Here is an 18,190-nt window from a genome sequence, read left to right as displayed (position 1 = left end):
AAAACACACATGCCCATTAGCGAAGAGATATATAACCGGGTGTTAATTAAAATCAATTGATTCGACCCACTACGCTCGTCGGAAACGCTCCACTTAAAGCTCTCCGCGATTCTCGTCGTTCCAAATAAAAAACTCTAAAAATAGCTGCTTTCCAGCTAAAGTAATGAGCCGTGATTTACATGAAGCCCATTCCACTTGCAATTGTGCAGCTAAAAATAACTTAACGAGGCTCTAATTGCGTGCCCCGAGCATACATACATACATATAGATACTGATAAACAGAATTAAACATCAGCCACCAGACAGTTATCAAATAGAACAACTAAAGTGTGGGTGGTTCCGTAAGTTGCCACATTTAATAGTGAAATGGATTTGCTGAAATATTTTAAGAGCTGATACCAAAGGCTTGGTTAGAAAATAATAAGAAAATAAATATAGAAAAATTAAATGAAAAGGTTATATGAAATAATAAAAATTAAACATAAATAGAGTCACTAACAAAAAGGAAGTAGGAAATATATTTTTATATTATATATAACAAATGAAACACAGTTGATAAGTAAGAAAGCAGCTCTCTCTTGCTTATTGATTTTTTCTTTTGATCAGAAATTCAATTTTGAGCGTAATTAATAAGCGTTGACCATCATGAAAAAGTCCTACGACAGAAATAACTCTTGTCATTTATTGGAGTCGTAAACAGTCGAGCCTTGCCTGTCGCATGCGATAATCAGACGATATCTATAAATATATATATATATATATATATAAATATATAGTATTTAGTTGCACAAGATTAGTGGGCAAACGCAATGCACTTGAATTAATTCTTTAAAGCGATTTGCAAACACTATCGAGTTTATATTGCGCAACAGATCGAGTCTAAAGTATCTCTGATGTAATAAATTCTAATATATGCGAACTGCTTTTTTGCCTATTTTTTGCTTTTGCTCGTTTGCCATTATTTAGTATGCATCATTTGTTTAAGTCGCTGCGGCTTTCAGGTTTGTCTCCAAATGCCATGAGTCGCATGATAACACCAGAAAAAGCACACACACATAGCATAACTGCCAACTATCGAAACTAGATAGTCTTAAATTTATGTGCCAGACGGGCTTAATTTAATATTCCAAATAGTTAACATTTTCAAATGCTATCAAAAGGAATCGACAATGTCAATTTAGATAAATTCTATTTGCTTTTCTGTTAGAAAGGTTTATGAAGCAATCCAGACTTTTAGCTAACTTCGAGACTGAAACTTCTAGTCAAGTTAAATTCCTTTTTAAATAAATTTTAATTTATTTTCGCTTATTTGTTTTAATGTAACTAATTCAATAAATATCTACAAAGTTTCAAAATGGCCTCTGGAATAAAAAAATTAATATTCAATGCACATTTATAACAACAACAGACAATCGCCAACAAAAATACTCGAAATGAGGCCTTTGTCCAGCTAAGAAACAGCAAAAACAACTTGAAAAACCTTCGTGAAAAATTATCCACGACAAACAACAACAAAAAATAAAAAGTTGTTTAAGCACGAACTTACACGAAATGTCTTATTGTGGTTGTAGTTATTGCTGTTGTTGTTGTTATTGCTATTTCTGCTTTTGGGCAACATATCCATTCATATGGCCAGCAAATGCGTTAACGTTAACAACAATTGGTTTGCCCGCTAGCCAAGCGCGGCAGCTTGATTTTTGGTTTTGGTTTTGCGCGCAAATCAATTGAAAGCGTCACGTAATCAGCGCAATCATTACGGCCCGTAAAAATAACAACAACTACAACAGCAGCAACAGCTTTGGCAAATACGTCGCGTCTTCAAACTGAACAACGAACGTCTCAACTTGACAGCACCAAATCAAATAAATCAAGCGTCGCACCCAAAAACGAACCAAAACTTGCAATTCGAGCGAACAAGTTGCGCTCCCAAATTGATTGAAAATGTTTAAAGAGAGCTGCATGTAAATGTTGTACAACATGCTCTATAAGGCCTTTCTTTAAAATCACATGCAAGTTTTACCAGCCGTAAAGGAAGTTCCAATAAGAAACATCAACTGCCTGAGACACTCCTTCAGTTTAAACTTATTTAAGTCTTCGACTAATATGTTCGAGTTGCACAACTCTCACTTCACTTTGGTAAAATGCATAACTCGAAAATCAATCAGCTCGTTAGTTAGCCAACAAATTAGTTAATTATTTAAATATGAGCAACGGCATTTTGAAACAATCAACTGGTTTGCCAAAAGCGCATGGTAACTATTTCAGCTATTTCAACTATTTCATGGCAGGAAATTTGTTTGCCGCCTACAGCAGTTGAGCTCAAATGGAATTTTGTGAACATCGCTTTATCGATTACAGGAAATAGACTATGGAAACCTGATTGAAATATCGCTCGCAGACACTTATTGGACAGCCTTGCAATAGAAATAAGAAATATTAGTCTTAACTTTCTTTGATTGGCAGCTATTAACCCTTTCACATTGTTTACAAACAATCAACGAACAACAAAATATGCAAAACTAAAGAAAAATATAACAACAACTTTGCACACAAATTCAGACAAACAAATTTTGAGCAACAATTGCTGAGTGAAAACTTATATGACGCTTGTAAAAGAAATTAAAATATATTTGCTAACTGACTTCACAATATTCGCTCCTGTTTCACATACAGCTATCAACTCATAATTTATACACAAGCAGATACCATATACATAAATAACAAATTTCTAGTCTAACTACAGACAAATAATAGATCTATAATAATAAAAGCCAGAGTTAAGAGCTGACCAGCCATTTCAAGGCTTCGCATTGCTAACCTACAAAAGCTCACTGTAAAAATAAACAGAACAGCAAAATAAATCAAAATAAAAAAAGAAAAAAAAAAACAAAACTGAAAAAATATGAAGCTAAACAGAAATCCGCAAACGGAAATACTTCAAAGCAACAAAAGCAAAAAAAATACAAATAAAAAGTTTGGTTTTTGTTTGGTTTTTGCATTGCATTGTTATTGCTTTGTGCTTGCTTTTGTTTATGCCGTTGTCCATTTGAACTACTTGTTTAAACAAAAAAAGGCGAATAATAAATAATATAAATAATACAAAAAAACCAAAGCCAATGCTCATAAGAAGAACGACGCTAATTGAGAACGTGGCGGGTGCTCGACGAAATGGAGACACCTAAATGGAAGAACTTCAAGCAATTGACATTTCGTATAGAGTTAAGAACTGTTCGAGCACCATAAATGCGATACTTAATGAACAATTGGATCTGATTTGCGCCTGCAGCTCAAAAGGTGTTTAAATAAACACTTTTCTGTTTAAGAGCTTAGCGAATTGTTTTTTATAATATTCGGGTTTTCCAGCTTCAGCCATTGGAGTTTCCTATGCTTGCAGCTGATAGTTAAAGTGGGACTTAAAAACAGAAACTAACTTGAAATGCTAGGGCAAATGCACTGAAATTATTAGACATTATATTCTTATTCTTCAAATTATTCAAATCCAAAATAACAGACAAAATAGCTTAAATGGCGTTCAAACTCAAGTCTAAACTCGATTCTTATTGATTTCAATAGAAAGAGAAAAATGTATCGACGGTTCCAAATCAACTTGTTCTATGTCTAATATATACCAACGGGTAAGGTTCTAGTCTCTGGAGTCAGACTGATTCACAAATATACAAAATTTTATTTAACTTCAATTTTCCCATTAACTGTGGCTTCTGGGTATAAAAGCATATGCTAATCGCCACATTCGAGAAATTTTAATCAAACACATTCTTGACTTTTATTGCAATAATCATGGTGGCATTCCCGCATACCCAATTAATTAGCAACAAAGTATTTCTATTTCGCTTTATATGCATTTGATATATGTTTTTGCCCAACAATATGTGGTTTTTTTTCATTCAAAGAGTTGCACTCATAAATATTCTGAGATGGCAGAGACAGAAAAAAAGTTTTCGATTAACCGATACATTATTCATTATTCAGCACCCATCGAACTGCACAGTGAGGTAGATCCAGCTACACCAAGACAACGAACGTTTTGCAGAAGCATTTTCAATGTCTGGCTAAATATTAATTTAAAATGTTATCGATTAACCGATACATTATTCATTATTCAGCGCCAACGAGCTGCACAGTGAGGCAGCTCCGGCGACACCTAGACAAAGAACTATTTGTGGAAGCATTTTAAATGTCTGGCTAAATATCAATTTAAAAAGTTATCGATTAACCGATACATTATTCATTATTCAGCGCCTATCGATCTGTGCACTCAGGTAGTTCCTGCTACACCTAGACAACGAACTATTTGTGGAAGCATTTTAAATGTCTGGTTAAATATCAATTAAAAAAGTTATCGATTAACCGATGCCTATCGATCTGCGCACTCAGGTAGTTCCTGCTACACCTAGACAACGAACTATTTGTGGAAGCATTTTAAATGTCTGGCTAAATATCAATTGCACAATTTGCCACTTGATTTTCCTTTTTCAATTAGGCGCAAACACACGTCTCGCGCAGTTAACAGACGCCAATTGCCACATTAAAGCCCCATTAAGAGAGCATAGAGAAACATTATAGAAAATTCCACAGGCGCATCATAAGTCTTTAACCTTTAGATAATAACATGGAAAGCACGATAAAAAAGAAGCAGCAGAAAAGAAAAACAATATAATATAATAAAAATAAAAAAAAAAGAAAAACAACAACAAGAAAAACTCAGCGGAAATTGGTGTAAAACTTGTCTTTGAAGGCGACGCGCGCTGCCAACGCCAACGGCACTCGCTCTCTGTCCGGCATGGGATCGGTTCAGATCGGAGCGGAGTCTGCCTACAGTTGCTCCCATTATTGCTGTTGTTGCATAAAAAGCCAATAGCATTTTGTATCACATTGCAAGGCGTTGCTCTTGCTGTTGCTGTTGCTGTTGCCGCTGGTTTCAGGTTCAGATTCAGACCAAGCCAAAGCCACATTTGTGGTGGCAGCTTTTCACTTCCGAGAGCGGCTGCTGCTGCTGCTGCTATATGAATGAAATGGAGTGACTCAGTGCTGCAAGTAAACTTGACTCCTCGAAATGAGTTCATACCGTTCATTTAACCCAACATTGGCCAACGGTTCGTTGTTGTTGTTGGGAAAAAATAAAAGAAAAACAAGATGAAAAACTTTCATAATTACAGAAGCAAGCACTCTTCAAGCAGGCATTCAACTTTTTGCAGACACTGTGCAAATGTGCGAAGATTGGCTCTCCAGCGCTGCCCGTAAGGAGCTGATTATTTAATCGAAATGATTATGTTTGCCATAGGCGATTAAATGTAATCACCGAACAACAACAACAACAACAACAACAGCAACATCGGCCGCAACGGTAGCTATTTAAATTGCCCGCCTGCCCAGCTCGCATTTGTTGCACTTTGATTGTCCATAATTTGGCAGGAAATAGCACAAGACACAAGACAAGATCCCAACAGATTTAAAACAATAAAATGCAAAAGTTTCACTGAGATTAGCGCACAACTTGGAGAGTCAATCAAACACAATGACAGCATGCGACAATTTGATGCTTGTCATTTGGCTAGATGGGCGCGGAGGTCGCTAGTTAAAAGAAATTATAGTTTTGCGTTTCATGTGAAAAGTGCGTCGTAGGCTTTATTTATTGAAGCTCACATTGTATTTACCCAAACGAAATACCAGCCAAACAAATGAAGTGAAAACATTTTTAAATTATTATGGCTTGCTGCCTTAACTATAGTTGCTTGAATAAAAATATAAATATATATCATTTAAATTGTTTTTCTATAAGCCGAAACTTAAGCTGAGTCCAAAGATGAGTTTTAAGTCATTTATTCATATGTGCCCGATGTGCCCGACTAGGAGATACCGGGAACTCAGCTGAAAGCTGCTGTTTCAAGCCTTCATTTGTGCATTCCCAAACAACAAAAACCACAAGTCACTTGTAACGTATAAGTGCTTCTAGGAATCATGGTATAAAATACAAGTATTAATTGATATTGAGAAAATTAGAAGACATCGAAGAAGAAATCATGCAAAAGGTGTTTCAAATTGCGATTCACGAACTCAAGCAGACAGCCAGATGCATATATCTATTGCATGCCTTCGATCACTATTTCTTCTGTCTGTTACACACATTTGCACAAACGCAATATACCCTTTCTATACAATTCGCATAGATTGCAGGTATTAACAGTCTTAAGTGCTACCTGCTCACGTAATAATTATTTTGCAATTTGCTAAAGCACCGATAATATAGCTTTTGATTTAGTGTGGTAAACAATTTATTTAGATAACCTGGCTAAGTTAACACAGTAGATAGCATACCTGCTGATTATACACCAAGTTAACTGTGAGGCTGTGAGTCTCTGCCTCAGCTGTGCATGAAGCAAATCTTAAGCTATAAAAACTATTCTAGAAGCACACACACATGCATTTATGTGCTTGTACTAAAATTTAACAGTGAGTGCGAAAAGCATTTCATAAAAACTCAAACAGAACTGTGAGCTACAAAAAATGAAACTAACTAAATGCGAAGCACAACAATTCAGTCAGAGTCGCAGATACTTGGCAAACGGTCGAGAATGCGTGCTGTTTGGTAAGATAGACACTCTGGGCATGGTTAGGTGTTCTAAGCCAGCTGCCGAACACTCGGGTTGTTTTGGCCAATCTCGAACACCCCGCAATGTAAATATGCTTATCGTGGGTGGGGCTTACGGGCCAACCGCCCGTTGTAATAGTCAGCTGTCAGCTGCCAGCTCCAAGCTGCGAGCTGCGAGCGGCGAGCTGTGAAAAAAACAAACAGTTTCTTTATCGCATCTCACTGCTCAGCTTTCGTTGCTTGTGGTTTCACCTGAGCGTAGGTAGTACTTTTCCAGTTAGAGTTTAACACATGTTTTAATTGCGTTTCCAAATTGATTTTCAATGCTTTGACACGGTTCTATGGCCACAAAAAGTGGCCAAGCAATGAAATATTGACCAGCTTTAATATCTAAGCCACGAGCCACTTCATTCGGCATTCAATATTCAATAAAGTAAATAGTTGCGAGCAATTAATTAAAGCAGCACGCCAAGACACCTGCTCAAGCGACGAGCAAGTACTTAATTATAATTCCAACTAAGACAGCTACTCAATAATAAGGTCAAATTGGCTATTTCAACGAAATGCCTTGAATACGCGGCAATAAATGTTAAAAATCAATTAAAACTAAACAGAAATTGTTTAATGCTTCTGCTTCTCCATCGTCTACACCTTAATCAAAAAACCCCTTAAAAAGTGTCCAAATTATGCAAATGTTTTTGGTTTTTTCTTTTGCTTTGCGTCTCTTTGAATTTGTTTACGAAAAGTGTTTTAAAATAAAAAAAAAGAAGACAAAGAAATCAAAAACAAGTTAAGTAACAATTGATAAATATTAATAAGGCCGAAAGAAAATACCACGAGGTAAGACAAAAAGAGACGAGACGAGTTTTTATTTTTTTGAGTGCACGCTTCGCGGCATGCAGATACGCAGATCCACAGATACATCCGAGTCGGTTACAGTTACGACTAAAAAGCTCGCTGCTTATAGCGTTTTAACGGCATTCGTTGTATGCAAAGCACACTTGTATCTGCTAGATACAAATTGCAATCAGGTGTAAACACAAATGCGCCGACAAAAGGCGACGCGTGTGCGCGTAACTTGAGATACAATCTCGTGTGTGTGTATCTATTTGTTATTGTTGCTTTGCAGTTTATGGTATTTAAGTTTGAAGCAAAGCTGTAAAGCCAGCTACAGAGTTTCCTTGACATTAGAACGTTTTGTATCTTTCAGCTAGTTATAGACTTATTCTGCAATATTGTGATCATCCTAAGCCTTGTGCATTATCTGGACGGTAGCACAAGCGGCCAGATAAGACACGTGTAAAGCAATTTAATATTTCTGGCACTTACAACTGCGCAATTCTTAGTGTGACTCAATTATTTAATCAATTTCGATAGAGCTGTTTAAGGTACATTAACAATGATTCATAAACAGATGACCTTGTGCCTAATAAAGAGTTTACAACAAATTGGAGATGACATCGTGAAAACATAGCGCAAAGCCTTGCACCATAATTAATATGCTTAACAAACATTTTCTGTTTTCTTTCAAAAAAGTATTTTGAATGCTGCAACACTTGACATCCAAGGCTTAACAATATTCGAGACATCGCTGTACTTAACAGATGGATCTTGATAATCTAACTGTTTAACTGCACAACTGTCACGCACCTAGATACGCATAGGCTATAATCAGTATAAGATTCGCCTTGGCCCAAGTGCAAATTATGTTGTGACTATGGGCAAGGCAATGACAATCTAGATCAGATCAGAACAGAGCACACATATGTATATAATATTCCCCACATGAATGGCTGTAAATGTAGAACATGATTACTAGATCTCAAGTGGGCGGTCTACGTGCTGGCCAGGGTGTTGCGTTCCAATAAGCGCAGCCCAGTCACCTAAAATGGATCGTATGAATAAATATATATATATATAAATATATTTTAATATATATAAGTCTTCGTAGGCAAGGAATAACTCTTCGAGCTGCAAATAACCTTGTGCCGCTTGCCTTTTACATATATATAAGCGATATATATCGCATGCGATTCGAAGAGCCATAATTAAAATCGAAAAGTGTTGCCCCAAAAGCCAACGCTCAACTCGCAATTCAAAAATAAAAATTGTTGTTGAAAAAAAAAAAACAAGAAAACGCGCGCTTGCGTTTTGCGCACCTGTTTTCAGAGCTAGCTGCCCCGCCCCGCTGCCCCTGCCCGCCCTCGTTGCTGCAGCGGTCCCTGTCAGTTGGCCTGTCCGGCCAGTTTTGCGTTTTATGAAACAATTACGAGTTCCAATCGCACACAACAACAACAAATCGAAACCAAACCAAAGTTAAACCGATTCGAGTTGAGTCGCATCGACTGAAGCCCCGACGGCTGCCAATTCGTATCGAACACCAAGTGGCCCAAGCAGTTGGCCAACTTGGGCAACTTGGCCACGAACCAACGGCACGCAGGCGCTCGGGGCCTCATAGACATAGTATTACTGCAACGTTGTTGTGGGGCAAGCCAATGCAATGTGCAAGCGCTGCACAGTGGGCACAAGCAAAACCAAATCGTTGCTTAAGTCCCATCAAAATAAACGCCATTTGCAATCAATTTGTAACTGTTCTGAGCGGGTTTTCTTGAGTTCTCTGTACGCAGGCAATTCGTAAGCAAAAAAATTGAAATAAGATCAAATTTTTTTTTTTACTCTTACCACTCTAAAGTCAAGCTGTGTTAGACTTATTATAAGAAAGTTATATTGGAGCTCAATAAGAGTACTTACTGTACAGTATAGCCTTCCTGTTACTTATCATATGTATCTAGTTTCCATATAAAATTTATATACTTGTTAACTACTTTTAATTATTATTCATTTGTTTGAAAATATTTAATCCGCCGTGTCACAAATTTCCGGAAGCAATCGACTGCCACGATAAAGGAGATTATAGTCTATATCCAATTAAAATGCCGTTATTAAAGGAATTCAGCTGGTCATAAGCCTTTAAGGATTTCTAAGCTGTTTATAAGATTTCGCTTAAGCCTGGTCACAGTGCCTGCGAATCGGATGCTGTCTGGCTCTTGGCCCGGTTTGCCTACGATTGGAGGAGCTTTGATCGACGATTGCTTCGATTCGATCGCCTTTTTAGCTTTGGCGTAAAATTGCGGAGCATTGTTGTTGTTGTTATGCGCCATTAAGGCAACAACTGCTACACAGACAGCGTCAGCGAAACCTGTAGAATTTACAATTACAACAACAACAACAACGACAACAACAATATCTGGTAGCTGCGTCAATGCTTTTTGCTTGCTGGCGCATTTGCAATTGAAGCGTGGCTCAAAGTGAGCGTCGTGTGTCTCCACCTCGCCGCCTCGCCCAGCTCCACTGCACAGCACTGTTGCCACACACACACACACACACTGTTCAACGTGTTTTTTATATAACTTTTTGCATAGTTTGTGTCTTGTTGTTGTTGTTGCTTTTTTATAAAGTTGTTGTTGACGGCTTGGCTTAAAAATGTTGCCGCTGCTGCTGCTATTTGTTTATTTCTGCAGCTTTTATTTTTTTTTTGTGGTGGGAATTTTTGGACTATTGAAGTTGGAATTTTGTTTTCCAGTTTGTATTCATTTATGCAGCAAGCCATTTGAATGAATGGAGCAACTGCCATGAGTCATGCTTGAAATTTTCTAACATGTTGCAATTAGCCGAAGTAACTAAGTTGAAGCTAAAAACATCTATTATTAGCTGTAGATAAGCTTATGACTTTTTTACAGATAAAAAAATATATTTTTTATGTAATTCTTTAATCATTTATGCTTAAACTTGGTTTTTTGAAATTTTTTGTGGCTAATTTTCATGAAGCTAGAACTTGTTAAACACATCAGCTAAAAATGAATATTTATCGATTTTTGGCATCAATTGAAGGAATGAGAAATATATTTACTAAAAATTAATGATAGCTAAGCTAAAGATGGTGGTTGGAATTTAATATAACTGCATTTCTAAGCCAGCTGCATGGGGTTTCTTGAACTTTTTAGGCAGACATTTAATTAGCCTTACTTAATGTACACAATTACGCCTTACTTGTCTGCCTATGATCCGAGGAAATGGGTAACAGTTAAAACTCTTTCTCTCATGACTTGCAGCGTGTTCCGCAATTGTGTTGAGCAATTTGCTGATTATCTCATAATCAGCTTCGCCTCGCCTTACACTCAATTTGAGGCGAGTTGAGCTTAATGAAGCTGCAAATCGGTTCGGCAATCAGCTTTTGGTTACATCAGCCCCAAACGAAAACAATAATAACAAAAGCAACAGCAACAACAAGAAAAGCCACAAAACAGATACATGAAATAAATTTGATTTACAAGAGAAAACTCGATTGCATATCAAATTTGGTATTCGCTATAAAATTTGCGCTTGTTGCTTAGCCGATTCAATTTTGGCGCGCAATTCAGTGAAAGTTGAATCGTTTTTTGGTTCACTCGGAGCCAGTTCAAATGTTGGTCAATGATCCGTTGGGAAGTGAATATCGTACGCAGCTAAAAGACTCCGCGTCGGGGACATTTCAACGAGCCAGGTAAAGAGATTTGGGCGAAGCAAGAAAGAATATTTAGGGTATTACTCACCAATTCGGACAACAAGTGGCTCCGCGTTTCAGATAAGGGCCAACCTCTCGAAACAGGTTGAGAAACTGCTGTTACAATTATTTTGGGGCCTTAATTCACTTTCGTTATACGACGGCCATCGATTTGTTTAGCGATAAGGCACTTGGGCATTAACCCTTATGCAAACATATTTTTACAATTTTTGTATTATTATTATTTTTCTTTTTTTGTTACCCAATTTCCGCGCACGGCACAAATTATTTCTAATTTCTTATTTCGTGTGAATTGGCTTTTTGTTTTCTTTGTATATCGTCACACTTTTCACCACTTGCAATTGATTATTTCTTTTTCTTTTTGTTGTTTTTTTGTGTGTGTTTCCTTCTATTTCTATTTTCCAAGCAAAAGCAAACAAAAAACGAATACAAACTATGTTTGTGAGCTGCTTGCAGCTGTGTGTGCGTGCGGTCTTCTCGTCTCACTCTAACCGGTTTTCGTTTCTGTTTGTGTTTATGTTGTTGCTGTTGCTGTTATGGTTGCTGCTGTTGTTGCTTCTGCGCAGGCGTGGCGGCTGCTAAGTGTTGCAATTGCAGCAATGGCCAAACAAATTGATAATTATTTAAACCCTGTTTAAAAAATAGAATTCGTCTGGTAGTTTGTATTCTTCAATATTACATATACACATACACATACACACACACACACACCGAAGAGCACAGTGTTGCACAGGTTCAGGAATGCAGGCAAACAGGTGTCGATGTCGCGTTGTTTTGGCTTCTTCCTCTTCTTGGACTGCTTTGATTTTGTGTCTTTGCTGTTCGCGCTAGTTTTTATAACAGTCGTTTATTAGGGCCTTAGCTTGCTTTTATTTCGTTGTTAGTATTGAAAAAACTTTCGCATGTTTTGGTTTAGTGTCATTAGTTAAAAGGTATTTTAACACTAACGTTTAGTTAGAAAACATATATTGAGCACAAGCACTCCGCACGTCTTCACGGTTTGACTTCTGAAGTGCAACTGTTATCGAAAGTAAAAAACGGCTTAAGTCGATAGTACGATATGAAATATATCGATTGGTTTTGAAGCTATTAGAGTGTGACCTTAACATAGAGCTGCCAACCTGTTCAATTACAACCCAACTAACTATGGCAATGTAATACAATAAATATATAGCTTACAGTTGCAATTTTGATTATTGTGAAATCATTGAATTTAATATAAACTCTCCATGAACAAGCTCTACAATATAAATATATATAGTTCCGCAACCAACTTCAAGTGAATTCAGTATGTTGTGCAGCCACCTTAACGTGAGCAAAAAATTGCACGCAGCCAACTTCACGTACATCTCATTTGCGCGCCAAAACTTATATTCAAAAAGTATTTCGCCCACACATTTTTAATCGGCTCTAATTTAATTAGTTTTTATGAAGACAAATGGTTCTAAATGCAATTTTTATTACATATATACGGTTAAACAAATAATTATAAAATGTCCCACATTACAACTAAAGGTAAATCGCTTAAATTATAAAAAAAAAACAAAGACTTTTAACCAAGATTTTCCTTTTGATTAAATCTGTTTATTATGCTTATTAGACATTGCCCATTAAATTTTAAATATTTTATAGTGCCATTTAATAGGGGCGGAAACGTTCCTCTAGACTTTTAAATATTTGCTTTGGGGTCTCATCATCATATCCTGGCTCAATCTTATCAGCCTGCACAGTGGCCAAAAGTATGAATTTAGCATGAGAGCTCTAAAAAAAATATTGATAAAAAAATTTTAATGAAAATTTTTAAACTATGTCACAGCCTTCAGATGGAAAATAAGGCTCACCTCCTTTGGATGATCGTCCTTCCATAGATCAGCTGACTCCAAGTAGGCACGCAAGAGCATGCGCCAATGCCAAAAATTCTCTGGCCCATACAACTTGGGTATGGCCGAGAAGTCCAATAATACGTGACCACCGCTGAACATTTCGATTCGTAATATGAATTGAATTCCTACCCAGTCAACCGCCTCGACCTGGTCGATAAGGCAAAAGCTTTGCATTCAAAACTTTCTTTATCTAAGCTTAACATATTTAAGGGTCTTACGGTGATTTTTGTTTAGTGAGAATGTTTATCGAAGTGTTAAGTGTTTGCCAGCAACAACAACAACAATAATAATAACAATAGAAACTATTATAGTAATGCTCATGCTCGTGCATGCTTGCACAATTAAACCATTAAATTGTTAAAATCAAATCAAAAATTGTCACAGCCACCACACACACAATGAAAAAATGAAAAGCGAAATGAAAATAATCGCTATAAAATTTGTCAGCGCAATTTATTTATTATCCAATGACCGCATATCGAACACACACAACATTTTTTCTAACCCCAGCGCTTACGGGTGAGTGTACAAAATTTATTTGTTATTATGGATGGCCGTTTGTTTATTTAATTTTCACACATACACAACGGCACGCACACACCTACTTGCTGACACGATATACACTGACAAACCAAAATAAAATCATAAGCTACACATTCAACTTTGGCCTAAGTGATGTCTATATATTATATATAAATTCTTAAAAATAGAAACTTGCATAAATTCAATTAACTTTTTATATTTTTATTTTTATTAATTTAATACATCTAAATTAATTAATTAATTTTAATTTTATTTTTATTTGAAATATTTAAAAAATATATTATATGAAATATAAGCTATATTATTATAAACTGATATAAAAACTTGTATATTAAAATAAAAATTAAATTTTATCTTTGTTTTATAAATTTCGATTGATAAGAGCAAAATCGTTTTCCAACTCAAAAAGTTAAGCTCAAATAGTTTAAAATATAATTAATTGTATTAGTATCCAGATAGGGACTATAGATTGATAATAATACAGCTCTAAAAACAGTTACCTAGATATTCTAATATTGTAATATTTTAATATTACTGAAAGATGTGAGCTTTGACTCCACTACATCTTTTACATGATTAATAAATCATTCGTTATCTTCCAGATATCGTTTGTTGAATTCAATGATGAAGTGCACGACACCCCAATTTCCCCTCGGCAGCCCTATGTCAGCAGGCTATAAAAAATTAAAAAAGATAAGAGAGAGAAGAAAGTATTATCACTTTCATATATAGTTATGGCATTTGTTGACCTGTGTTACACTGTCCTACAGTTGGCTTAGAGCATTTATATGTCGTATTGATTGATGTTATTTTTCTATGATTGCGCTTAAAAGCGGTTTTTTGCGCTATGCAGCTCGGAAAATCCCTGAATTGAGGCTAACTCCGAACTGAGGTCGTTTGGTCGGTAATTTATTTGCTGGACGTACGCTCGGGTCGCCCTATATAGCCAACGGGCGCGTCACTCAACCAGGTTAGTTGCCATTGTGTAGGCGATGAATGCATTACGATTAACACTTAGCCTGCTGCTCTGCCAGCTGCTCCGTGGCACTGCTGTGCGCTGCTGGAGCTTTGGCTCCCTAGCCGAGCAGACTGCACCACAGCCCAGCGATGCAGGCAACCTGGATAATCATACGCGTAAGTTCAAAGTGTCAGGTATATAAAACAACTGTGACTTGACCTCTTGCAGTGCTCGCGCGACAATTGATTGTGGGCACCTTGGTGCCTCCGTTAACCGCCATTGTGACACCGACCGCAAGTAATTGCCGTTGCGTGCCACCTGGATCCTGTCCGAATCCCTTGCCCACGCCTCCGAACGATGGCAGTGGTCAGCTGGACATACGCATTGTGAACAATGGCGGATTGGTGAGTTGGTCTAATCAATGTCTGCTTTCAGTCTAATCATTGATCTGCTTTCAGCCCACACCAGGCACTACGGCAGCTCCTTTGACCTGCAGTTATGGGCTTGTGGCCTGCTGCCAGGCAGGCAACTATCAATGCGGATTGCGTTTTCCACCGCCGCCAGGCTCGGCGCTGGCTAGCACTGGTCAAGCAAGCTTCGGCGCATATCCTTGGCAAGCTGCGCTGCTGACCACAGCGGACGTGTATCTGGGCGGTGGGGCGCTAATCACAGCACAACATGTGCTAACAGCTGCCCACAAGGTCTACAATTTGGCGTAAGTACAGCAAGGCGAGACTCCACAGCTCATCCTAAATCTGTGCCAGTTTGACCTCTTTTAAGGTGCGCCTGGGCGAATGGAATGCGGCCAGCATCAGTGAGCCAATACCGGCGCAAGATGTGCTCGTCTCTAATGTGTATGTGAATCCCGCTTTCAATCCCAACAATCTACAGAACAATGTGGCCATATTGAAGCTGGCCACGCCCGTCTCTCTAACCAGCCGCTCCACCATTGGCACCATTTGCCTGCCGAGCATCAACTTCGTGGGGCAGCGCTGCTGGGTGGCTGGCTGGGGCAAGAATGACTTTGGACCGACGGGCGCATACCAGGCGATTATGCGTCAGGTGGATGTACCCTTAATACCCAATGCCAACTGCCAAACGGCGCTGCAGGCCACGCGCCTCGGTCCCGCCTTTGCCCTCAACCCCATCAGCTTCATCTGCGCCGGCGGCGAAGCTGGCAAGGATGCATGCACCGGCGACGGCGGCTCTCCCCTCGTCTGCACCAGCAATGGGCTCTGGTATGTGGTTGGCCTCGTCGCCTGGGGCATTGGCTGCGGGCAGGCAAATGTGCCCGGCGTCTACGTGAATGTGGGCGCCTATTTGCCCTGGATACAGTCGACACTTCCACTGTGAGCACTTGCAAACGAAGGCTCCTCGCTGGGACATCGATTGCTCTCGCCAGCTTGATTAGTAAATACAATTAGATGTTAATCAACTATAATAAAATACTTATTTATATTCAATCATAATCGAAAGACCTATTTATAGATGTGCGTACAAACTGATATTTTATCCACAACTTTTTCGAATATATAATTCTTTTTTACAGTATGAAATTTTGGGTTGAGTGGGACCTCCTGCAGAAGTTGCATGCGTTGAACAAGTTTGAACCAGATGTCCCATCTATGCCTTAGGTTAGTGGTAAGACATAAGAGTTTTTCATTGCTAATCATCAGTCAATCAATAAAACTGTTTGAAAATACAGCTCAACAAATCTTGCGCTGTGCCTTTGTTACCAAACAGTCGATCTGAAAATATATATATATATATATATGAATTTATTAAACAATTACAGTTACAATACAATTTTCAAATATGTTCAGCTTACCTACAGTAGCAAGGGGAAGACATTATTCGATACTCTGCTGATGATTATTTAAATAGATACATAGAAAACCTGTTTACATTTCCTGCTTTAAACATTTTTCAAATAATCAATAAATAAATACTTAAAGCCCACAAAACTTTCAAAGTTGTATTACAGTACCTTTTTTTGAGAGACAGTCATAGTGCCATAAATTTAAATAAATCCATTAAACACAAAAAGCTAAAATCCAACAGTCGTGAGTTAAATGGGTTTTCCATGCAATTTACAAGATTTCAGAGCTGAGATCATACTGAAAATACTTAAATGTTGCAACATATAGTAAGGAGAGGAAGAGAGAGAGAGAGATGCAGAGAGCGAGAGAGAGAGAGAGTTTCAGAGCGAAAGAGATGCAGAGAGAGAGAGAGAGAGAGAGAGAGGGAGAGAGAGAGGCCGACGAAGACAGAGATAAAATTGAGCCCGAAGCTTAAGCCCTAAAACGAAAATCTATTCCATTGAGAAACTCTATTGAAACTGGAAAACGTAAAAATCTACTTTAGAATTTGCCTCTATTGCTAAACTTAACTCTAGATCGACTCAGTTAATGATTAATCTCTCAACGCAAGTTTCTAAGTTCTATGAATGCATTTTATCTTGTCATCTATGAATTCATTTAAATAATTATTCACAATAATGATTGCTGACAGAGTAAATTAGTGGTAATTTATATTAAAAATAATTGCTATGCATACAAAGAATTTAAGTTGTTGTTGGATATAAAATCAAAGCAAATATTAGTTTTGATATAATAAAACTATAATAGAATTAATAAAATAAGAATAAAAATACTTACAACAATAATAGTAAAAAAGATTAAAAATAAAAATAAATGTATATAATAACGATAATCGTACAACATTTGCATCGCTTATTGGCCTTATCCATGTTGTTCGTATAAATTGGACCCACATTTGACTGTATTTATAGACGCAACGGCCACAACAGGTTGCTTTCAGCATTGAGACATGTGTTGCCCTGTTGTTGTCGTTGCTGTTAAGCACTCACGAACACAAATACCAACACAAGCACACGCACACAGACGCACACACTCAACAAAACAATGCGATTTTTTACACAAGGGCGCCTCCTTTCATGCCCTGCCAACGGCGTCTGAGTCATAAACAAAGAGGACGCTCAACTTTGCTCATTTGCACCCAATGCCCTCGGGTGTACTAACCAAACCCGAGCTTCGGCCCAATCCCAACGCCCATTACCACCCCCCACTGCCAACTGCCAGCTGCCGTCTGCCACCGCACACCCCCATGTGGCACTCAGTTTCATGCCAAAGATTGTTTGAAATTTAAATGAGTTCGCATTTTGCAGTGCCAATTGCACAAAAATTTTTATTGGACGTTCAGACCTGGCTTATAAACAGCAATTGGCGTTACTTGTCGGTTTAAATAGTGGCCTCCTGGTCGCAGAGAGTGCCCTGAACGCACGTGGAAGTTAATGCACAGCGGAAACCGGAAATTTTACTTGTCGCACTGGCCGCAGCAAAAACTGAGTAAGCCCAAAACTGCAAGCGGCAAATGGCAGGAAGCTACATAACAAAAACAAAAATAAAAATAAAACAAAAACAGAAACCGTTACCCAATCAGCAGCAATCGTTTTGCATTATGAACTGCTAAATACCCTACACTAGGTATAATAATAGTAGTAGATGCTTGGTTGTTATTAGGATTAAATATAAAGTTTCTCTCAAATAACATATATTAAAACTTTACGATTTTTTTATTTTTAGTGTAGTCTTGTACATTTTAATCTAGTG

The 18,190-nt window shown here is 37.7% G+C and overlaps 3 protein-coding genes across 4 annotated transcripts in view; 1 reads left to right on the top strand and 2 right to left on the bottom strand.

The window, feature by feature from the left end:
• Window positions 1-12,186, bottom strand: part of LOC111603586 — a 37,874-nt gene extending 25,688 nt beyond the window's left edge. For both annotated transcript variants that reach the window (XM_023321241.2, XM_023321242.2), the window contains exon 1: window positions 11,203-12,186. The gene's annotated coding sequence lies outside the window, so the exon portion shown is untranslated. The remainder of the gene's footprint in view (window positions 1-11,202) is intronic.
• A 557-nt stretch (window positions 12,187-12,743) lies between these two features.
• LOC111603643 lies at window positions 12,744-13,156 on the bottom strand. The gene is made up of 2 exons (XM_023321321.1): window positions 13,016-13,156; window positions 12,744-12,935 (listed from the first exon to the last, which is right to left on the bottom strand). The coding sequence occupies exons 1-2, from the start codon at window positions 13,154-13,156 to the stop codon at window positions 12,813-12,815; spliced, it is 264 nt and encodes an 87-aa protein (XP_023177089.1). The 3' UTR covers window positions 12,744-12,812.
• Window positions 13,157-14,586: 1,430 nt separating this feature from the next.
• On the top strand, window positions 14,587-15,954 carry LOC111603609 (phenoloxidase-activating factor 2). Its single transcript, XM_023321273.2, has 4 exons — window positions 14,587-14,734; window positions 14,787-14,962; window positions 15,017-15,273; window positions 15,323-15,954. Exons 1-4 carry the CDS (start codon window positions 14,593-14,595, stop codon window positions 15,909-15,911), a joined length of 1,164 nt encoding a protein of 387 aa, XP_023177041.1. The 5' UTR covers window positions 14,587-14,592; the 3' UTR covers window positions 15,912-15,954.
• The last annotated feature ends 2,236 nt before the right edge of the window (window positions 15,955-18,190 follow it).

This window comes from Drosophila hydei, unplaced genomic scaffold (genome assembly GCF_003285905.1).
Source record: "Drosophila hydei strain 15085-1641.00,03,60 unplaced genomic scaffold, DhydRS2 tig00008119-arrow-pilon, whole genome shotgun sequence".
Lineage (NCBI taxonomy): Eukaryota > Metazoa > Arthropoda > Insecta > Diptera > Drosophilidae > Drosophila > Drosophila hydei.
The sequence above is the reverse complement of the archived record's forward strand: the minus strand, read 5'-3'. Positions and strand labels throughout refer to the sequence as shown.